Genomic DNA, 25,032 nt, shown 5'->3' with positions numbered 1-25,032 from the left:
AGGCTAATGTTGGCCTTGTACAAAGGTTTTGGGAATCTTTCTTCCTAATCAGGTTTTTGGAATAGTTTGAAGATTACAAGTATTAACTTTTCTTTAAACGTTGGTGGAATTCACCTGTGAGTCCATCTAGTCCTGGACTTCTGTTTATTGGTTTGGGGTTTTATTGGTTTTGTTTTTGTTTTTAGCTGATTGAATTTTATTACTAAAAAATCAGGGTATTCAGATTTTCTATGTTTCAGTCAGTTCTGGTTGTTTATATCTAGGAATTTATTTTTTTTCTAGGTTTTCCAGTTTGGGGCATATAATTTTTTATAATATTGTCTTAAAATCTGTTGTTACTTCTCTTTCATTTCTGATTTTATTTATTTGAATCATTTCTGATTTTATTTGAATCATTTCTGATTTTATTTGAGTCCTCTTTTCTTTCTTGATAAAATTGATAAGTCTTTAGCCAGACTTGTTTATATTTTCAAAGAACCAGCTCTTGGTTTTATTGTTTTCCTTTGTCAGGTCTCTTCAATTTATTTTTTAACTAATCTTTGTTATTTCCTTTCTTGTACTAACCCTGACCTTTGTTCTTTTTTCTTCTTTTTAAGTTTAAGATTAGATTGTTTGAGCTTTTTGTTTTTTGTGGTAAGCCAGTATCACTATAAATTTCCCTTTTAGAACTCCAAAGATTATGTGGACCACTGTGGTTTTGTTTTCGTTTTTCTCCACATCCCTTTGATTTCTTTAGCAACTCATTGGCTGTTGAGTAGCATATTGTTTAATCACCACTTGTCTTTTTTCCAGTTTCTTCCTTGTGACTGGTTTCTCATTTCATACCATTGTGGTCAGAAAAGATGCACGATATAATTTTACTCTTAAATTTATTGAGACTTGTTTTGTGGAATAACGTGATCTGTCCTAGAGAATGTTTCCAGTGCACGTGAAAAGAATGTGTATTCTGTTGTTTTTGGATGAAATGTTCTGTGTATATCTCTTAAGTCCATCTGGTCTGATGTGTTGCTCACAGTTTTCTTGTTGATTTTCTGCCTGTATAATCTATCCATTGATGTAGGTAGGGTGTTGTTAAAGGCCTACCGTTGTATTACTCTCAAGCTTTTCCATTTATGTCTTTTTTTTTTTTTTTTTTTTTTTTTTTTTGACATACAGAAGTCACAAGTAGGCAGAGAGAGAGGAAGAAGCAGGCTCCCTACTGAGCAGGGAGCCCAATGCGGGGTTTGATCCCAGGGCCCTGTGATCATGACCCGAGCCAAAGGCCAAGGCTTCAACCCAGGTTGAAGCTGGGTTAAAACTGAGCCACCCAGGTGCCCCATTTTGTTAATTTTTTTCCTGTATTTTGTAGTTCTTCTCTATTCCTCTTCTCTTGCTCTCTTTACTTGTGACTAAGACTTTCTGTAGTATTATGCTTTTCTTTCTCCTTACTTTTTTCTGTTGTAGGTTTTGGGTTTGTGGTTACCATGAGGTTCACATAAAGCATCTTAAGTATATCAGTGAAAACCAGGACTGTTTTAAGTTCTTGATAGTAGATTTTTTCCTTTCAGTTTTTTAAAATATATCATGTCTTCTCTGTCTTGGAAAGTTTCTCCTGAAAAATCAGCTGATCACCTTATGAGGTTTCCCTTGTATGTGATTTTTTTACTTCTTTCTTGCTTCATTTCTCTATCTCCAGCCTTTAACATTTTTTTTTCAGCCTTTAACATTTTAATTACTATGTGTGACAGTATGGACCTCCTTTATGTAACCAGCAGTGAAGCATGGTATTTTTAAAAGTAACAGTTATATCGGGGCACCTGGGTGGCTCAGTGGGTTAAAGCCTCTGCCTTCTGCTCTGGTCATGATATCAGGGTCTTGAGATTGAGTCCTGCCTCAGGCTCAATGCTCAGCAGGGAGCCTGCCCCCTCACCTCTCTCTCAGCCTGCCTCTCTGCCTCTCTGTCAAATGAATAAATAAAACCTTAAAAAAAAATAAAAGTAACATTTATCCATAATGGGAAAATGGTAATACCATCAAAAAATGAGATACCAAGAAATACAAATCCAACAAAAGATATGAGAGACAATTTAAAAAAAAAAAACTAAATAGAGGGAGAACTATGCCATGTCCATGAATTAAAAGATTCTCAGTATGGTAAAGCTGTGAATTCTCCCAAAATGATCTTTACACTTAGTGTCCTTCTCAAAAATCCCAGTGGGATATAGTGTACGCAGTTACTACTATACAGCAATTAATGTTAATTAACTGGAGAAGTGCAGATGACTCTTACAAACAATATGAAATGAAAGAATGTCACAGAAGCAAAATACAGTATAAAACTGTATTGTTTAGGGGTGCCTGGGTGACCCAGTTGGGTAAGCATCTGCCTTTGACTCAGGTCGTGATCCCAGGGTCCTGGGATTGAGCCAAGTGTCAGGCTCCTGACTTAGTGGGAAGCCTGTTTCTCCATCTCCCTCTGTTCTTCCCCTGGCTCATGCTCTCTCAGTCTCTCTCAAATAAATAAAATCTTTAAAAAAAAATGTTTTTAACTCTCTCTTCCTCTCCCTCTGTGCATCCCCACTGCCCACTCTCACACTCTATTTCAAAAAAACAAAAACATACTGCTTAGGCATGTGGTCATAGGTCGTAAGACTATAAAAGGAAATGCAGAGAATGATTACCATGAAATCAGGATAGTGGCTGCATTTACACAGAGGGATGAAGGATGTCCTCAGGGAGGGTTATGCTTTCAGAGTGTGGGCAGTGTTTCATTTCTTGACCTGGATGGTAATTACTTGGATGTCACTTTGTGATTATTCTTTAAACTGTACATATGTTTGATGAAAATAAAAAATTAAGAAGCTGGACTAAAGAATTTGAAATGGACCTAGGTACATACTGAGAATAAATCCATTATACTATTATGGGTGGTTGTATCATAATGTTGAATTAACTTGAATGATTTAGAATACTCCATCCAGATAGAAAATTTAATTTATGAGAACTTTTTAAGAGACCGCCAGGAATTTGCTAGCCAGTTTACCAGAATCTACTAGCATATAATTTAATATGAGGCAAATTCTGCTCTTACTATGTTCAGGAAGATCATTACTGGATTAACCACAAAAAAATTCCATCTGTAACATTAACAGCTAACAATATTTACCACTTTTGAGCACTTGCCATATAGCAAATATTGGTGAAGCATTATAAATGCATTATCTATTTAATCCTGGAAACAACTCATAACTGTGGGCACCATAATGGTCCCCATTTTACACAGGTAAAGGACAGAATCAGGTTTTGATCCTTATTTCTTGTTCTTAGTCCCTGCAATCCTTACTTGAGGCTGGGGTATCTAAGAGTGTATATGTTATTATTGTTACAGATATTCATTTATTCTGACTGGTTATGATTTGGGTATTCAAATTTGTGTTCAGCAGCAGATGTCAGCTAAATGCCAGGCATTTCTATGACCCCTATCTACTGGATCATTTGTTCTGTTTAGCAGCTTGGACCCTGTTCCACATATGTTTTCTGGTGTCTTTCTGCCTTGGAACCTAGTATATTGTGATATATCAAGTATCACCAAACTTAATTCAACTTTACATATCTTTTTTTGTTATATGCATCATCCAAGCTACATATTAAGCTGCTTTCTTGGGCTGCAGTACTGGAAATTACCTCTTTGAGCAGCTCTTTTCACTGGCAGAGCTGCTAGCTATCCCTTTCAAGAATGGACATTAATCTAGAGGGCATTATCAGAGGTATTGAGTCTTTTTATGGATAGGGAAAATGAAAGCCCTCTATACCCTGCCACATACTCTATCAAATGAGTCCTATTCATTTATTATCAAACGGTGATGGTAGTCATTTCTATAAAGTGTTGGGCATTATGCTCTTCATAAAAAATATGACTCTTATTTATTGCCAACTTTGTTATTTTGACTTACAGTAGGTTTTTCAGGAGCTTAAACTTCTGTCTATAGTTTTAACGTCTCCCAGTGGATCCAAAGGAAACTGGTAGCCAAGGTATAAGGAAGAGAAGCTGGACTGGTTCACTCTGCCCTTTATACAAGATTCATGTTTTCTTTCCTTTGTATTTTTAAAGGAAATTATCAAAGGAAATATGTCTAAAGTTTAATTTTAATTATTGCTTTAATATCTGAAAACTAGGACTACAGGCTTAGGTCCAATAAAATCCAGTTTCCTTTATCCTTACTTGCTGCTACATAAATTGATGGTGCTTTTAGATGACCAACTTTATACAATAGTAGAAAAAGAAGATATACAAAACCAGAAATGACTATTTTTGGCCATGAGGAAAGCTCTTGCACATGCATAAAAATTTTTCACAATTTTAAAAATACTATTTATAATGTTCTTTTGGTTCCTTTAAAATTTCTGAGACAAAGTGAAGGCCAAGGACATTGTTAAATTGACTAATGAGATTTGATTGGTGTATGCATTCTTTTATCTACAAGGACAGTTTTCAAAGTGTGGTCTTGGGATTTGAGACCCTTCCAGGATCTCTGTGGGTGAAAAATTATTTTAATAATATTGAGATGTCATTTGTCTCTATTACTCTTTCTCTCCTGAGTGTAGAGTGGAGTCTTCCAAACCACATGGCATGTGATGTTACAACAACATATACACAAAAGCCCTTATGAGAATTCTTGTCCTCTATTAAACCAGACATTAAGACATTTGAAAAAATAAAACAATGCCTCACTTTTTATTATCTAGCTAATGTAGATTTTTCATATTAAGAATATAATTTACATTTCTTAGAAAGCCTATTGTAGCATGTTAAATAAATGAATTAATGTTTTTTCACTATTCAATTTTAATTTCAGATATGGTATTATTGGTAACCTACAACCCACATGTATGAAAGGTCTTTAGGGCCCTCAGTAATTTTTAAATGTTTTAAAGGGATCTTGAGACCAAAAATTTAGCCAATGATTTATGTAATCTTTTTCTCAAATACTTGAACTTTTCCTTTGTTTTATCCTATAAAAGGTGAACTGAAAATCCTCTATTTTTAGGTTGCTACAGACCTCAGGAAAGATCAGATTACTTGATGTTGGCAGCTGCTTTAACCCATTTCTGAAGTTTGAAGAATTTCTAACTGTTGGCATAGACATTGTACCTGCTGTAGAGGTATGCATAGTTATGTTTTGTTTTGAAGATCTTACCAAGGAAAAGCATTGTCTTTACAGCCCTAAAAGAGCAAGAGTGTTTTCTATGAAAAAGTTGGTAAGAAATTTCTGTTCAGAAGCAAATAAATGTTCTGTGAAAATTTTTGAGCATTTAGTTAACAAATATGGTACTGGTCAAATAATACTGGTTTTTATTTGTTTCCTGTTTATCTGTTGTTTTAATCAGAGACTTTGGTAGATTGCAATGATTTCCAGATAGCTGTAAGATTGGGCTTTTTATTTGTTTGAGGTATCTTTTTCTGAAGTGTACTGTGATGTAGAGCCATTAAGGAATAATATCAAGAGTAGGGGCTTTTGATACAGTTAAAACTTCATGAAACCCCAGCTATTTGTAGATAAAACTACTTAAATGTTTCCTCTGTTTTTAAAATTAGATTATTTTTCTTAATGACAAATTCATGTTTGCCATTTACTTTTCATAAAGCATTAGGCACCAAAATTTTTTATAAATTGCATTTTTAATGTTATAAAGAGAATGTGTTACAGTGTAAATTTTTCACCCTGCTGCTATATTCCTGGCACGGAGAAGAGTGCCTAGTACATACTCATTAGCTACATGATGAATAAAAGAATAGAATCTTATTTCAACCTGGGGTTGCAACTCTGAGGCAGTTTTCTTATCTCTGTGATGGGGTTAGTATGGACTCTATTTCATAGGACAGTTGTAATGTCTAGTTAAGAAGTAATTAAAACAGCACAGTGTCTGTTACATAGAGAGTGTTAAAGAAATGTTTACCATTAGTATTGAAAAGTTCCGGAGATTAAACTTTCATATGAATCCTTTGAATTTTGGTGAAAAAATGCTAACAAACTATTACCATTATCTCTACTTCTGAAAGGTGGACAGATGTTCGCTTTATGGTAAAATAGCTGTTTTTAGCTGGTCACTGCAAAGAATTCCTGTGCCATCAGGACCTGTACTTTAAAATGCATTTGGCTTTGTACATGGATTTTCTTCCTTCCTCAAGAAACACATTAGAGATATCCTTTAGGGACTGCTGAAATGTGATAACCATTTGATCTAAACTTTGGGCTCAAATAAATACTAAACTTGTTTATATAGAGAGCCATGAACTTTAAAGTAATTGGGGAAGGCAAAAGAACTGCTATATATAAGTTCAGTAACAGAATCAGACTTTCACTTCCAGGCAAAATGGAGTAACAAGGATCAGATTGTTCTTTCCACCCTACCAAAAGCAACAGAAAGTGGACAAAATATAAGTAATTTACAAGACATTGAATATCAGGTGATAAAGAACAATGATCACTGAAAACAAATGAGTTGAGCCCTGCTATTGCACCAGCATTTGCCCTTCAGGGAGTTTCTAGGGTATGACACGGGGAATCCCAGGCATAGCCCAGCTGATTCTGAGCTGAGAGCACTAAACATAGATGGCTAGGGTCCAGAGAACACAGTACCAGTTATGTGATAGCTGCACAGAGGGAAAACTGTTGAGTGTGGAGGGCAAAGATGAGGACTCAGCTGAGTACTGGTCACTACATTACATGTGTGAGAAAACAACATGAGACTCAAACTGCACTTGAAAGGAGTGGAGGTTATAGTGCCTGGCACTCAACATAGGATGAAAATAGTACTAATTCCCATCAGGCATACTGGAAACCTAAACAATCACAGTACCTTAAGTAGAGTATACAGAAGAGTCTTACCTGAGTACTGGAAAATATTTAGCATTAAACCAAACTGTGGTCCAGTCCCACCTAACAAATCTCAGAAGACCCAAAAAGATCAGTGTCTCCAGGTAATTTAACTACATCCCAGAACAAAGCTTAAGAATATTCATAGCGATTCAATGCCATCCAGTGCCCAAAAACGTAAAAATCCACCATGTTAGACATCCAATAAGAAATAACAGGCTATGATCAACAAAGACCAACCCTGAATTGACACAGATGTTAAAATTAGGAAACAAGGACATTAAAATAGGCACAGGATGACTGTATTCTGTATGTACAAAAAGTTTAGAGACATAGGACATACTTAAAAATACCAAATCTAACTTCCAGAAAGGGATACTACCATGTAGGACATGAAGTACATACTAGATGGAATTAAGGCATGCTAGATATTGCAGAAGAAAAATTAAATTGAAGACATGACAATAGAAACTATCCAAAATTAAATACAAAAAGAATTTAAGCTGGAAGAACATCAGTGAGCAATGACATAATATCAAGTGGCCAAATACAGGCATAACTGTAGTCCCTCCCACAAGGCAGGGAGATTAAAGAAATAATGGCCTAAAATTTTCCAGACTTGATAACAAGCTATAAATATACAAATCCAAGAAGCTCAACAAACAAGAAACAAGATTATACCAAAGCACATGGTAATCAACCCCCCCAACACATAACACAAAATCAAGCACAGTGATAAAGAGAAATTCTTAAAAGCAACCAGACTTTTTTAAAGGGCATGTTAAAATAGTGAAGGATAATAATTTGTCACCAAGCAAAAATATCTTTCAAAAATAAAAACAAAATATTTTTCATGCATTCAAAAGCTTTAGGGATTCAACATCAGCCAGTTTACATTTCAAGAAATGTTAAGGAAGAAGGGCTTCAACCAGGTGCAAATATAAATCTACACAAAATGATGAGGAATATAGGAAGTGATAACTACAAAGTTGTTAGAAATGCAGTTTTTTTAAATTAAACTCTCTGAAAGACACCAGACCATTATTATGGGTTGAATTCTGTCCTGTTCGTCCTTGAAAACATATGTGAAGTCCTAACTTTCGGTGTGTTACTTTATTTGGAAATATGGTCTTTACAGAGATAATCAAGTTAAAATGAGGTTATTAGGGTGGGGCCTAATTCAGTATGATTATAATATTATAAAAAGAAATTCTGGCTTAGAAACACACATACAGGGAAAATGTCATGTGAAGGCAGAGGGGTGATGGTTCTAATAAGCCAAAGAACATGAAGATTGCCAACAGCCAGTAGCTAGAATAAAGGCATGAACAGATTTTCCTTCACAGCCCTCAAAATGACCAACCCTATAGACCCCTTGATCTCAGACTTTTAGCCTTTAGAACTGTGACAAAATACATTTCTGTTTAAGCCATCCAGTTTACAGTATTGTGTTACAGCGGTCTTTGCAAACTAATACATCCATTTAAACAAGAATAATATGGAGTGTGGTTTATAAGTTTAAAAAAAAAAGTCTGACAATAATAGCACAAAGGATGAAATTAGAGAAGGAAAATATACTATTTTAAGGTTTTTGTATTAAAGTGGTGAAATACTTGAAGGTAGATTATTAAAGATATATACATTAAATCCTAAAGCAATCACTGAAATAACAAAAGAGTTAAAGCTAATAAGCCAATGGGGTGATAAGATAAAATCATAAATTTATTTAATTCAAAAGATGGAAGAAAGAGATCAAAGGCTATAATGAAGAGGGGGCAAAGTAAAAAGGAATTACAGATCTAAACCTTAGTGTATCAATAATTACATTAAATAGGCTGCAAACTTGATCTCCTGGCTGAGGCCAAGGGAGCATGTATTCCTTCTGTGGCACTGTAATAGTCAGTGTCCCCAAAAAGGAGCTCATACCCCCTGTCTGGCATTTCAGTTTTTGCAACTGCTGCCAGGGTCTGTCTCTGCATCCCTGGCTCTGTTGGCCAGTAAGTCTTACACTTACGGGTCCCACAGAACTGTAATTAGTGAAGAAAATTCCTTAACAGCTGTGCCACCTAGGGCACAGCAGGAGGCATCAGACCAAGGAGCTCTGTCTTACAGTGAAGGAAAATTATTAGGTAATCATCACAACTACAGCCTGAGTGGCAGACTTCTAATTAAACACGTATCTTGGGGCTGACTGTAATCCTTTCCGGAGATTTTTATGGGTGGGCCCTATCTTTGAGCTCACTCTCTGCTATGTTCCCACATGCCAGTGTCTCCTGGAGGGGAGCTGTACACGCATCTGGTGCCCTAGTTTGTGTAGATGCCTTCAGGGAACACCCCTTGCTCACCTGGCTCTCGTGCCTGGGATGGGGAGTGGAGAGCTAGCATTCTTGGATCCCATGGGACAGTGGCACTTGGAGAGATTGTTCTGAGCAGACTAGCAGCCTACCACCCCCCCGGGCACTGCAGACAGCAGACTGAGGCACACTGCCCAGTCTTTCTGTGAAGGAGGCATCCTTGCTTGGTCTGGTTGGCTTTAGGGACCTCCTTTAGGCACACATTGATTGTCATACAGATCTGCTCCCAAGGCACATAGGCTGAGGACACCATCTTGCATTTTCCATTTGCCTTGCTCCATCCCATTACTATTACCCAGGAAAGACCCTGTACACTTGCCTGGAGCCCTGATTGCTTTGCCACCCAGGGGATACATCCAGATGGCCTGCTTCTCAGTGAAGCCTTACACTTGTTTTCCCACAGGACTGTAATATATTTACATGCTTTTAAAAGCTGAAGCCTGGAGGTCTGGCTTCCAGTCAGCCTGAGTCTAGGTGCTGACATCATCCCTTACAAGGACACTTACAGGTCTTGGCATATCCTCAACTACTGGGAGCTATTAAAAATGTAATAGGCTGCTTGAACAAGCATAAAGGTTTGAAAGACAAACCAAGAACTGAGACAGAGTTGAATAACAAGTTTCATCTCCTACATGAGGCCACTCCTTCAAACTGGAAGAGGCTGTGGTGTCATCTGCTATATAGAAACCAACACAGAGAGTCAAAATGAAGAGAGGAATATGTTTCAAATGGAAAGAAAAAAAATAAATAAAACTTCCAGGGGAAAAAAATTAATGAAATAGAGGTAAGTAATTTACCTACTAAAGAATTCAAAGTAATGGTCATGAAGATACTTACAAAAGTGGAGAGAAGAATGAATTAACACAGTGAGAACTTCAACAAAGAGATGGAAGATAGGAGAAGGTACCAAGTATAAGTCACAGAGCTGAAAAATATAACTAAACTGAAAAATACGTAAGAGGCATTCAACAGACTAGAAACAGCAGAAGCATCAATGTGAAGACAACACAGCAGCAAAAAAAAGGAATGGAAAATGGAGAAAATAGTAAAAGCAGCAAGTAAAAAGCAACTTCCTGCATACAAATGAACTCCCATAAATCTCTCAGCAGAAACTTTGCAGGCCAGAAGGGTATACCACTTTATGTTCAAAAGGCTGAAAGAAAAGATATTGCCATCCAAGAATACTCTACCTGGCCAAGTTATTCAAAAGTGAAGGAGACACAAACACCGATGAAAGAAAAATGAAGGTGACACAAAGAAATGGAAAGATATTCCATGCTCATGAATCAGGAGAACAAATATTTTAAAATTCTCTACTACCTAAAGAAGTCTACAGATTTAATGCAGTCCTTATCAAAATACCAATAGCATTTTTCACAGAACTAGAACAAACCTAAAATGTGTATGGAACCACAGAAGACCCCAGATAGCCAAAGCAGTCTTGAAAAACAGAAACAGGATGGGATTGGGAGGGAGACAAACCATAAGTGACTCTTAATCTCACAAAACAAACTGAGGGTTGCTGGGGGGAGGGGGTTAGGAGAAGGGGGGTGGGGTTATGGTGAGTGCTGTGAAGTGTGTAAACCTGGCGATTCACAGACCTCTACCCCTGGGGATAAAAATATATGTTTATAAAAAAATTAAAAATTAAAAATATATATATAGTAAAAAAATAGAAGAGGTATTACAATTCCAGATTTCCAAGTTAAAATACAAAGCTATGCTAATCAAACAGTGGAGTACATACATAAATATAGACACGTGGATTGTTGGAATGGAATAGAAAACCTAGAAATAAACCCACAATTATATGGTCAATCTTCAACAAAGGAGGAATTTATATATAATAGGAAAAAGAGACTCTTCCACAAATGGTCTTGGGAAAACTGGGCAGCTACAGCAAAAGAATGAAATTGGGCCACTTTCTCACACCATCCACAAAAATAAATTCAAAACAGATTCAAGATCTAAATGCAAGACCTGAAACCATAAAAACCCTAGAAAAGACGAGGCAGTCATTTCCCTGATATGGGCCATAGCAACATTTTTCTAGGTAACTCTCCTAAGGCTGGGGGAGAAAAAAGCAAAAAATAAACTGTTGAGAATACATCAAAAATAAAGTTTCTGCACAGTAAAATAAATGATCAACAAAAAGACAAGCTACTGAATGGTAGAAGATATTTGCAACTGACATATCTATTAAAGGGTTAGTATCCAAAATATATAAAGAACTTATACAACTCAACACCAAAACCACAAATATTCTTATTTAAAAATGGACAGAAGACGTGAAATTTCTCCAAAGAAGACATCAGATGGTTAATAGGCACATGAAAAGATACTCAATATCACTCATCAGGGAAAGGCAAATCAAAACTACAACAAAATATCACCTCACACCTGTCAGAATGGCAAAAGTCAAGAAGAAAAGAAACAAGGGTAGGCAAGGATGTGGAGAAAAAGAAACTGTCATGCAGATGGGAATGTAAACTCATGCAGTTACGGTGGAAGACATTATGGAGATTCCTCAAAAAACTTAAAAATAGAACTGCCCTACAATCCAGCAATCACACTACTGGATATTTACCCAAAAAATACACAACCACTAATTCAAACAGCTATATGCATCTCTGTTTATAGCAACATTATTTACGATTAAACTATGGCAGCACACAAAGTGTCCATCAATAGGTGAATGGATAAAGAATAAGTGATAGATAGATAGATATGCAATGAAATACTCGTCAAGAGGTTCCTGGGTGGCTCAGTTGGTTAAGCATCAGATACTTGATCTCAGCTCAGGTCTTGATCTTAGGGTCATGAGTTCAAGCCCCACGTTGGGTTCCACACTGTGAGTTCAAGCCCCACGTTGGGCTCCACACTGGGTGTGGAACCTACTTATGAGAAAAAGAGAGAGAGAGATAACCAAAGAGAGAAAGAATCTGTACACAGAAAACTATAAAATACTCATGAAAGAAATTGAGGAAGACACAAAGAAATGGAAAAATGTTCCATGCTTATGGATTGGAAGAACAAGTATTGTGAAAATGTCTATGCTACCTAAAGCAATCTACATGTTTAATGCAATCCCTATCAAAATACCATCAATTTTTTTGAAGAAATGGGACAAATAATCCTAAAATTTATATGGAACCAGAAAAGACCCCGAATGGCCAGAGGAATGTTGAAAAAGAAAGCCAAAGTAGGTGGCATCACAATTCCAGACTTCAAACTCTATTACAAAGCTGTCATCATCAACACAGTATGGTACTGGCACAGAAACAGACACATAGATCAATGGAACAGAATAGAGAGCCCAGAAATTAGACCCTCAACTCTATGGTCAACTAATCTTCGACAAAGCAGGAAAGAATGTCCAATGGAGAAAAGACAGTCTCTTCCACAAATGATGTTGGGACAACTGGACAGCTCTGTGCAGAAAAATGAAACTGGACGATTTCCATACACCACACACAAAAATAGACTCAAAATGGATGAAGGGCCTCAGTGTGAGAAAGGAATTCATCAAAATCCTTGAGGAGAACACAGGCAGCAACCTCTTCGACCTCAGCCACATCAGCTTCTTCCTAGAAACATCCCCAAAGGCAAGGGAAGCAAGGGCAAAAATGATGAACTATTGGGACTTCATTGAGATCAAAAGCTTTTGCACAGCAAAGGAAACAGTCAACAAAACCAAAAGACAGCTGACAAATGGGAGAAGATATTTGCAAATGACATGTCAGATAAAGGGCTACTATCCAAAATCTATAAAGAACTTACCAAACTCAATACCCAAAGAACAAATAATCCAATCAAGAAATGAGCAGAGTGCATGAACAGACATTTCTGCAAAGAAGACATCCAGGTGGCCAACAGACACATGAAAAAGTGCTCCACATCACTCGGCATCAGGGAAATACAAATCAAAACCACGGTGAGATACCACCTCACACCAGTCAGAATGGCTAAAATGAACAAGTCAGGAAATGACAGATGTTGGCGCGGATACAGAGAAAGGGGAACCCTCCTACACTGTTGGTGGGAATGCACCCTGGTGTGGCCACTCTGCAAAACAGCATGGAGGTTCCTCAAAAAGTGGAAAATAGAGCTACCCTACAACCCAGTAATCACACTACTGAGTATTTACCCTAAATATACAAATGTGGTGATCTGAAGGGGCACGTGCACCTGAACGTTGATAGCAGCAATGTCCACAATAGCCAAACTATGGAAAGAAATTAGATGTCCATCAACAGATGAATGGATAAAGAAGAAGTGCCATGTATATATATATATATATATATATATATACATACATACATATATATGGCAGCCATCAAAAGAAATAAAATCTTGCCATTTGCAGCAACATGGATAGAATTAGAGGACATTATGCTGAGCAAAGTAAGTCACTCAGGGAAAGACATAAAAAGAAACAAAATCTTTCCATCTGTAACAACATGGATGAAGCTGGAGAGTATAATATAATGCAAAGTGAAATAATTTAGTCAGAGAAGACAAATACTGTTTGATCTCATATGTGGAATTTAAACAAAACAAATGAGCAAATGGGGAAAAAAAAGGAGAGTGAGCAAACCAAGAAATAGACTCTTCACTATAGAGAAAAAACTGATAGTTAATCAGAGGTGAGGTGAATCAACAGTCCAAGAGACAGTGGGGATTAAAGAGTGCACCTATCATAGTAAGAAAATCATTTGGGGCATAATTGTGGAAATTTGGGTATGTACTGCTTATTTAAAATCCAGCAATAAATGTCTTAGACGTGACTTTAAAAAAGGGGGGGTAGGGGGAGGAGAGAGAGTTTCCAGACAAGCAAAGCTAAAGTTCATCACCACTTAACTGGCCATTGGAGACATGTGAAAGGAACTTCTTTAAGCTGAAAATAGAAGGCACTAGTTAGTATTTAAAAAAAAAAAAAAAATAGGAAAGAATACATCTCATTGGAAAGGTTTATGTATGGTAAATATAGTGGATTAATCACTTTAAAGTATGAAAATTAAAAGACAAAAGTAGCAAAAATAAGTGTGGTTATAGTAGTTAAAGGACACAGATTAAAAGATATAAAATGTGATGTAAAATATAAAAAACCTAAAATAAAAAACAAAAAAGCATAAAATATGGGGATGGATAATAATGTTAAGCATTACAGTGTGAACAGTTTAAGTTGTTTTCATCTTAGAATAGAGTGTTAGAGATCTGAGTTGTTATATCTAAGCCTCATAGGGACCACAAAGCAGAAATTTATAGTAAATACACGAAAGATAAAGAGACAGGAATATAACCATACCACTAATAAAGTCAGACCACTAAGAGAGAGAGCAATAAAAAGAAAGGAACAAAGTGGAACTACAAAAACAACCAGAAAATAATTATCAAAACAGAAATAAGCATGTATCTCTCGATAATTAAATATAAATGCATTAACTTCTTCAGTAAAGAAAAAAGTTTGTTGAATGGATAAAATAAACAAGACCCATTTATAGGCTACCTGAAAGACTAAATTTAGGTGTAAGGGGAAACACAGACAATAAATGAAGGGCTGGAAAAAGATATTCTATGCAAATGAAATCCAAAGGAAAGCTGGAATCGCTATACTTTTATCAGACAACAGACTTTAAAGCAAAAACTAATAAGAGTCAGAGAAGGTTATCAGCAGGGAGCCTGCTTCCCTCGCTCTCTGCCTGCCTCTATGCCTACTTGTGATCTCTGTCAAATAAGTAAATAAAACCTTTAAAAAGGGGGGGGGGCACCTGGGTGGCTCAGTGGGTTAAAGCCTCTGCCTTCAGCTCAGGTCATGGTCTTGGGGTCCTGGGATCGAGCCCCACATCCGGCTCTCTGCTCAGCAGGGAGCCTGCTCCCCTCGCTCTCTTCCTGCCTCTATGCCTACTTGTGATCTCTGTCAAATAAATAAATAAAATCTTAAAAAAAAAAAAAAGAGTCAGAGAAGGTTATCAAAAATGATAAATGAGTCAATCCAATGAGAAAATATAACATTTATGAATATGTGTTCCACATAAGAGCAGCTGTGTAAGGCAAATATATATTTAGATCAAAAGGGAGAAATAGCAATACAATAATAATAAGTGACTTTAGTCACTTACATCAACAGATAGCTCACTGGCCTGATGTACTTAATAGATATTTGCAGAACAGTTCATTTAAAACAACAGAATTCACCTGTGCTTAAGAATACAGATAATATGTCTTAGAAATACTTGTATTATATCATATTTAAGAGGATTAAAATCATATCAACCACCTTTTCCAACCATGGTATGAAAGGAAACATTACTTACACAAAACTAGAAAATTTACACATGTGGAGATTAAAAATGCTATTAAACAACTGGTAGGTCAAAGAAGAAATCAAAAGAGAAATAAAAATAATTTGAGACCAATAAAAATAGAAATGGAACACATTAAAATTTATGGGATGCAGGAAAAGCAATTCTAAGAAGTTCATAGTCATAAATGCTTACCTCAAGAAACAAGAAAAGTTTCAAACAACCTAACTGTACCTCTCATGGAACTTGGTAAAGTACAAAAAAAAGTCCAAAGATAGAAAGAGGGAAATGAAGATCAGAGCAGACATAAATGGAATAGAGACTAAAAAGACAAATAGAAAAGATTACTGAAAGTAAAAGCTGGTTTTTGGAAAAACTTAACAAACCTTTAGGTATACTCACCAAGAAAGAAAAAAAATGATAAACAATTGTATGCTAACAAACTGGACAATCTGTAAGAAATGAATAAATTCCTAGAAACATACAACCTATCAAGACTGAATTAAGATGAAATAGAACATCTGAACAGACTGGCTCCTACTTAGTGTGTTGAATCAGTAATCAAAAACCTTCCAACATGAAAGACCTCAGTGTGAGACAGGAATACATCCAAACCTAGAGGACAAAATAGGCAACCTCTTTGACCTTGGCTGCAGCAACTTCTTGCTACACACGTTTTCAAAGCCAAGAAACAAAAGCAAAAATGAACTATTGGTTCTTGATCAAGATAAAAATCTTTCGCACAGCAAAGGAAAGACTCAACAGAACCAGAAAAGAACCCACAGAATGGGAGAAGATATTTGCAAATGACATATCAGATAAAGGACTAGTATCTAAAATCTATAGAGAATTTCTCAAACTCAACACCCAAAGAACAAATAATCCAATCAAGAAATGGGCAGAAGACATGAACAGACATTTCTCCAAAGAAAACATACAAACGGCCAATAAATACATGAAAAAATGCTGAACATCACTAGGCGTCAGGGAAATAGATATCAAAACTGTGATGAGGTACCACCTCATGCCAGTCAGAATGGCTAAAATTAACAAGTCAGGAAACAGATGTTGGCAAGGATGTGGACAAAGGGGAACCTTTTTAGAATGTTGTTGGGAATGCAAACTGGTGCAGCCACTTTGGAAAACAGTATGAAGTTTTCTCAAAAAGTCAGAAATAGGGCTCCCCTCCAACCCAGTAATTGCTCTTCTAGGTACTCTTCCAGAGGATACAAACATAGTGATTTGAAGTCTGTATAGCAGCAGTGGCACAGTAGCCAAACTATGAGAAGAGCCCAGATGTCCATCAACAGGTGAACAGATGAAGGATATGGTATAAACAAAGGAATATTACTTAGCCATCAAAAAGGATGAAATCTTGCCATTTACAATGATGTGGATGGAACTAGAGGGTATTATGCTAAGTGAAATAAGTCAGAGAAAGACAAATATCATATGCTTTCACTCATATGGAATTTAAGAAATAAAACATGAACATGGGGGAAGAGAAGGTAAAATAAGATGAAATCAGAGAGGGAGACAAACCATAAGAGACTCTAAACTAGGAAACAAACTGAGGGTTGCTGAAGGGATGTGGTTGGGAGGATGGGGTAACTCAGTGATGGATATTAAGGACAATACTTGATATAATGAGCAGTGGGTGTTCTATGCAACTGATGAATCACTAAATTCTACCTCTGAAACTAATAATAGTTGTGTTTAACTATATGTTAATTGATTTTAAATGTTTTTAAAATGAATGCTTAAAAAAAAAAAAAAAAAAAAAACCTTACAACAATCAAAAATCCCCCTCAAACTTCCAAAAAATAAGAAGAGGAGGAAACTCTTCCAAACTCATTTTATAAGGAAAGCATAGATAGATTTTTTGAAGTTGAGGAATGTTCCCTCTATCACTATACTCTGAAGTGTTTTAATCAGGAACGGATGCTGTATCTTGTCAAATGCTTTTTCTGCATCAGCTGAGAGGACCATGTGGTTCTTCTCTTTTCTCTTACTGATTTGTTCTATCACATTGATTTGCAAATGTTGAACCACCCTTGCATCATCCCATGGATAAATCCCACCTGTTCATGGTGGATAATCTTTTTAATGTACTGTTGGATCCTATTAGCTAGGATCTTGTTGAGAATCTTGGCATCCATATTCATCCGGGATATTGGTCTGAAATTCTCCTTTTTGATGGGGTCTTTTCCTGGTTTGGGGATCGAGGTAATGCTGGCTTCACAGAAAGAGTCTGGAAGTTTTCCTTCTGTTTCTATTTTTTGAAGCAGCTTCAGGAGAATAGGTATTATTTCTTCTTTGAATGTTTGGTAGAATTCTCCAGGGAATCTGTCAGGTCCTGGGCTCTTGTTTTTTGGGAGGTTTGTGATCACTGCTTCAGTCTCATTACTGATACCAAAACCGGACAAGGATTCCACAAGAAAAGAAAAAAAAATTACGGGAACAGTGTCCCTAACACATAGATACAAAAATCCCCAACAAAATATAAGCAAACTGAATTCTGTAGAACATTAAAAGAATGTATCAAGTGGGATTTATTCCAAGGATGCAAGGATGGTTTAACATCTACTAAATCAATATAACACACCTTAGTAACAAAATAAAGGATAAAAATCATTTCATTTTGATAGATGTGGGAAAGGATTTAATAAAATACAACATAAAAACTCTCAACAAAATGGTTAGGGAGAGAACGTACTTCAACATAGTAGAAAGGCGAAGTATGACCAGCCCACAGCTAACATCATGTTCAGCTGTGAAAAGCTTTTCAGTTTTTCTGCTAAGATCAGGAACAAGACAAGGATACCCACTCTTTCCACTTTTATTCAGTAGAGGGTAAGTACTGCCAAGGCATTTAAGCAAGAAAAGAGGCATCCAAATTGGAAAGAAAGAAGTAAAGCTGGCACTATTTGGAGATAACATATACTATACCTAAAAATCCTAAAGATTAAAATCTGGAAACTGTTAGAATAAAGAAATCCAGTAAAGTTGCAAGATAAAAAATCAACACATTGTATTTTTATACATAAATAGTAAAATATTTAAAAAAAAAGAAATTAGGGCGCCTGGGTGGCTCAGTGGGTTAAGCCGCTGCCTTCGGCTCAGGTCATGATCTCAGGGTCCTGGGATCGAGTCCCGCATCGGGCTCTCTGCTCAGAGCCTGCTTCCCTCTCTCTCTCTCTGCCTGCTTCTCCGACTACTTGTGATTTCTCTCTGTCAAATAAATAAATAAAATCTTAAAAAAAAAAAAAAAAAAAGAAATTAAGAAAACAATTCCATTTATAAATGTGTCCAACAGAATAAAGTACCAAGGAATAAATCTGACCAAGGAGGTGAAAGACTTGTATATTGAAAATTACAATAATAAAAGAAACTGAATATATAAATAAATGGCAAGATGATCTGTGCTTATAGATTCAAAGAATGTTATTTAATATCATACTACCCAAACCAGTTCACAGATTCAGTGCAATCCCTATCACAATTGCAGTGTCATTTTTCACAGAAACAGAACAGTTTTAAAATTTAATTGGAATCATCAGAGACCCCCAAATAGTGAAAATGGTCTTGGCAAAGAAGGAACTGGAGGCATTACACTACCTGATTTCAAACTATATTACAAAGCTATGATGATTAAATCTCTAGGATACTAGTATTAAAATCTACACATAGAACAAATAGAATAGAGGGCCTAGAAATAAACCCATGTATATATGATCCATTAATTTATAACAAAGGAGCAGAGAATATACAGAGGGAAAGAGGTCAGTCTCTTCAATAAATGGTACTGAGAAAACTGGACATCACATGCAAAGGAATGAAATGGCACCACTACACACCAAAACTAAAAATGGATTAAGGACTTGAACATGGATCGGAAGCCATAAAACTCCTCTGAGAAAACTTGGGTGTAATCATCTTGATTATTAGTCATGGTGATATTTTAAATCTGATTACCAAAACCAAAGGCAACAAATGCAAAAATAAACAAACGAGACTACATCAAACTAAAAAGCTTCTACAAAGGAAACCAATAACAGCATGAAAAGGCAACCTACAGAATGGAAGAAAGTATCTGCAAATTATTTTACATCAGATGAGGGACTACCATCTAAAATATATTTTAAAACTCACAATTCAATAACAAAGAATAAACTGTCAATAGATTCTATTAAACAATTAATACCTGACTTAAAATACGTATTAAAGTCAACTTACATGATGGGAACTACCGTAATGAAGTGAATATACAGCACTGCATAATTTGCTGAATGTTACAACTTCATGGAAATGATTCAGAATAAATATCCTAGCAGCACAGTAGAGTCAGGAATAAAGCAATACTAGGCATCAAGATTGGAAAGAACCGAAACTGTCTTTATTCATATATGATCATTAAATTATTCCTTGGAATATACAGAGAAGCTACTAGAATAAATGAGTTTAGCAGGGTTGCAAGATAGGAGATCAATATACAAGAGTCAACTGGTATAGATGATATATATAGATGCAAAAGAGTGGATGAATCTCAAAATAATTGTATTGTGTGGAAGAAGCCAAGCAAATCAAGAAGACATTATTCTGTCTTACTCCATTCACATAAAATTTTATGAAATACAAAGTAAATCTGGGGCGCCTGGGTGGCTCAGTGGATTAAGCCACTGCCTTCAGCTCAGGTCATGGTCTCAGGGTCCTGGGATCAAGCCCCAAGTCGGGCTCTTTGCTCAGCGGGGAGCCTACTTCTCTCTCTCTGGCTGCCTCTCTGCCTGCTTGTGATCTTTCTCGGTCAAATAAATAAATAAAATCTTTTTTAAAAAAAATACAAACTAAATCTGTAATGATAGAAATCACATGAACAATTGCCTGGTAGCCAGGAAGAACAAAAAGGGTACCAGGAGGGGATTATAAAGGCTCAGGGAGGAAGCTTTTGGGGGTCTTAGGTCTATTCATTAAATTGATTGTCGTTTCATAGTTTCATGAATGTTTAATGACAAAACTTATCAATAAGTACCCTTTAAATATACTTCTGTGTCAGTTCTCCTTGTTTGTACATCAGTATACTGAAGTAAAGTTATCTTAAGAGGAGAAAAAGGTGGAGGTGCCTAGGTGCTCCAACTTTTGGTTTTGGTTCAGGTCATGGATTATAAGACCCAACCCTGTGCTGGGCTCCCTGCTCAGGGAAAGTCTGCTTGATGATTCTCTCCCTCTGCCCCTCCTCCCATTTGGCATGTACTCTCACACCCTCCAGTCATTTAAAGAAAGAAAAAAAAAATGGAGGGAGGGGAAGCAATGGGTAGAAGAAAAGCATTTTTCTTTTTTTGTATTATGTGTTACTTTCTCTAATAGTCCACATAATTATGTGCTCAGCTTGTCTACCTACTAGCAAGAATGAGGGAATAAAGTATCAGTCCATATCATTGTTAGTTAATAACTATTATATTAAAAGAACACTAATTTTTATCTAATTTTAAAACTTTTTATTCTGGATGTTTAATAGAATAAATGTAATACTAAAAATATTTTTAAGATGATTCGAGCTAATGGTTTAAAGACATTTTTCATGACCTTGAAAAGTTTTGGTGCTCTGCTTTTACAAATGCATAGTGCCTCTTTCATTATCCTTTTTGATTCATCTTTATTTAGTAGTATTGTTTAAAGTTTTTATATTGGACTTTGTTAATTATAAATGTTGAAGTGAAAGTAAATATGACTAAGTTTAGATAAATCTTTCTGGTAAGCTCTTATCCAAATTAAATTTCAAATTATTAGGCAGAAATATTTAGTTTTTTAATGAGGAGAAGAAATTCTCTGGGCTTGATTATAATCTCTTTGAAATTTTATTGAGTAAAAGTTTAGTTTGAATGTCTGCAAGTGGAATCACATAGAAGGGAAAAATTAAGAATTAAAGCTTGGATAATGTAGAAATGCTGTGACACAGTGTGGTATAAAATCTGTGTAATAGGGTGGAAGTGATCTTCAGATTCTGAATATGCCTTGTTTTTCCCTTTCTGCAGAGTGTATATAAATGTGACTTCCTGAACTTGCAACTTCAGCAGCCCCTCCAGCTTGCACAGGATGCTATAGATGCCTTTTTGAAGCAGCTGAAAAATCCTATTGATTCTCTTCCTGGAGAACTTTTCCATGTAGTGGTTTTCTCTCTCCTCCTTTCTTATTTTCCATCGCCTTACCAACGATGGATTTGCTGCAAGAAAGCCCATGAACTGTTAGTGTTAAATGGTTTATTGCTTATCATCACACCTGATTCCTCCCATCAGAACCGTCATGCTATGATGATGAAAAGCTGGAAGATTGCTATAGAATCCCTGGGCTTTAAACGTTTCAAGTATTCAAAATTTTCACATATGCATTTGATGGCATTTAGAAAAATCTCCCTAAAAACTACAAGTGACTTGGTTAGTAGGAACTACCCAGGGATGTTATATATTCCTCAAGATTTCAACAGTATAGAAGAAGAGGAATATTCTAACCCTTCCTGCTACGTTCGATCAGATATGGAAGATGAACAACTAGCATATGGTTTCACAGAGCTCCCTGATGCTCCATACGACTCAGATTCTGGAGAAAGTCAAGCCAGCTCTATTCCTTTCTATGAGCTAGAAGATCCCATATTACTTTTAAGTTAATATCAAAGCAAAAGACCCTTTCAGTCCAGACTTCTAAACTAATTCCTTACACTAATCAGAAATACTAACATGAACTCAGTACTTAAAACCTGGTTTGCATAGAAGAAATGCAAAGGTTTACAGAGTTTGCTATTTTTTTCTACTTCCGGATTTTAAAATTTATTCTTATATAGAAAGCTTAAAGTTTCATGCAGAGTGACTCCTGTCATAGCAGAAACCACTGTTACTTTAGCATTTAGCACTAAGATACTATAGAAAGGTACCTTTTTTCTTTAGTGCTGTTGTGAAAATGAAATGTAACTTGCTATGTATTTTTCTTTTTTAATCTTTTCAGTGTTGACTTTAAACCATTGCAATGAGAAAGATATGTAGAAAGCTGTAGCTTGCACTTTGATTACTCACAAGTTAAATGTGACAGAGATAGATTGGTTTAGTTGTTTTGTGATGCACTTATTCTCTTTTCTAGCTAAATTGTTATCTGTTACAGAAAGCCATTTTCTGTTCAGTTTTGTCTGGTGATCCAGCGTTTCTTCAACTTTCTGGAATTGATTTTTTTTTTTTCTTTTTTGCTCATTTGGCAGCATCAGACATTTGGGGAAAGATTTCCCCCAAGTATGTATTCTAATTTCATTAGTACAGTACAATAAACACCATTGCCAAAGTAGAATGTTCATATCTTTCATATTGTTTTAGGCCTTGGTGTTAAGTATATTTAACTGTGAGAGTTCACTCTTACCTTTTTTAATTTTAGGCTTCATTTACAAAATTTTCTATTTAAGCAAGGAATAATACTCGATCCTGACCTGAAACACCTTTGTGAAAGGGTTTGCACTTGTAAGAGTTTATGTTCTGTCTAGACCAACCTTATTAGGGTTCTCACCTTTCCATTAAGGAGGTGTGCTGCACTACAAGTCTGGAATTCTATAGAAAATTTTTAAATTAACCCTCTGCTAGCAATCTCATAAAATGGTTTTGACCTTTCGGTATTCTAGTTTCTATCAAAATTCTAGCAGAAAATTTTCTTTGAATATATAAACCATTAGTTGGCTGTGGGAATTTTCCCTTTCCACATTGATAAATGACTTTCTGTGTTTCTGAATCAGAAGCAAATGATTAAGGAGAAAAATATGTCCAAACAAGACAAGATTAGTTTAAATAGCTAAGAACATTTGGTCCACATTGTCTTGTCAGCCAGCAATTGTCATGTAAACTGTCGTTTTTAAGAGTGCCACTGTGTGGATTTTTTTTTCAAGTGGTTATTACATTAAAATTACCTCATACTGAGGTTTTTGCACTGAAGTATCACAGTTTCAGAATCCATGGTTAATGTTATGTGTGCGCGTGTGTGTGTATGTTCTTCAAGGAAACTTGCATTTTCGATAGTTGATCCTAAATTTCATAAACTGCACTTCTTTACTCTGGTAAAATTGATGTTTTTGTGCTTATTGTGAGTTGCTGTAGTTAACTTTGAATGTCAGACTTTATTTAGAAATACAAAATTACCCTTTAAGATATCAGTGTTTGGGTATATATACCCGATATTTCAAATTAAATTTCATGTTCTAAATTAATGAAAGTAACAGGATTGTAATTAACCTAAAAAGTCAGTTGAATGAATGCAATAAATATTGATTGCTCAAATATGCCAAAAGTAACTAGAAATGTTTCATTTACTTTCAATAGCCTCAGAGCCCTTAATAATTAAGATTTGACTTTTCTTTCCAATTAAGCACTATAGGTCCCATCTTTATCTCCCCCAAAAGAAGGGGAAAAAACCCACTCTATTCAGGTAACACAAAACTGTGTTTACTATGTTTTGGTAGTACCTCTTTTACCCATATTGCCCATTTCCTTTGATTTGGCTAAATATAATCTTAAGGGCAAAGAAAACAATATAGCTAATTAAAGTGCTTTGAAAGTAAATGAAAGCCGGGCTTTTGAGAGGCTGGTGTAAGTATGACCTTGGAGTCAGCCTTTGTGTTACAGCTAACATGTTGGTGCTATAAATTTTTCTGATTGTTTACAGATGTTGATTCTGCTTATGCTCCAAAGTGTGCATGATATATTTTAAGTAGTACTTTAAAGAAAAGTCTCTTTATAAAACCTACTCCCACTTAGTATGAATTTGTTTGGATTTATAAATGTCATTTGTTATTGTAAATTCAGCTTCAAATTAGGTTGGTACAGGATTTAAACTAATACATATTCCACCAAAGCCAGTTTAACATTTATGTGTTAAAATAGAAGCAGTCCTGTGGCTTGGTGCCAGAAGATATATGTAATGACAAGAGAAGTTAACAGAGCCTTTTAATACTGAATGGGTACTCTTGAGAATGATTTCATATAGATATAAATAAGTTTTAAGGGGTCTCCTGTCTCACAACAGGATTCTGCAAAATAATTTGGAGTTTCAGAAATAAATGATCATTTGATTAGATTCTTCAGGATCATGACTTGATAAAAAATGGTTTATATCATAGTTGCCAAATGGTGGGAGATGGCATATCTGAAAATGTATGTTTGTGTTTGTTGTATTTTTTCACATTTTGTGAACAAAGCACATTTATTAAAAATTTTAAATTTTCTAATATTCATTGTCTATTACTTAAAACCTGAAAGTGCTATGCTCTTTGACTTTTATACTAAGCGATTTCAAAATTGGGAAGCATTTTAAAATTTGACCTCCAGAAGCTAGGTTCACCTACTCAAATTCCTTAATTTCAGGAATTGATGCACAAAATACAGAGAGTTCAAGTGACTACGATATTGTTACACAGTGTCATGCTGTTTATCAAAGAAACGGGGACAACAGCCTCCATAAATTCTGGTTCATTGTAGGTCTCCTTCTTTCCTT

At 35.7% G+C, this 25,032-nt stretch overlaps 1 protein-coding gene across 1 annotated transcript in view; it reads left to right on the top strand.

The window, feature by feature from the left end:
• The window catches only part of BMT2 (base methyltransferase of 25S rRNA 2 homolog), a 105,805-nt gene extending 81,039 nt beyond the window's left edge, over positions 1 to 24,766 (top strand). Inside the window, exons 4-5 of the mRNA XM_059171610.1 lie at positions 5,028 to 5,142; positions 21,549 to 24,766. Coding sequence (XP_059027593.1) covers positions 5,028 to 5,142; positions 21,549 to 22,178 — 745 coding nt within the window. The 3' untranslated portion in view covers positions 22,179 to 24,766. The remainder of the gene's footprint in view (positions 1 to 5,027; positions 5,143 to 21,548) is intronic.
• The last annotated feature ends 266 nt before the right edge of the window (positions 24,767 to 25,032 follow it).

This window comes from Mustela lutreola, chromosome 4 (assembly GCF_030435805.1).
Source record: "Mustela lutreola isolate mMusLut2 chromosome 4, mMusLut2.pri, whole genome shotgun sequence".
In the NCBI taxonomy this organism is placed as follows: domain Eukaryota; kingdom Metazoa; phylum Chordata; class Mammalia; order Carnivora; family Mustelidae; genus Mustela; species Mustela lutreola.
The sequence above is the reverse complement of the archived record's forward strand: the minus strand, read 5'-3'. Positions and strand labels throughout refer to the sequence as shown.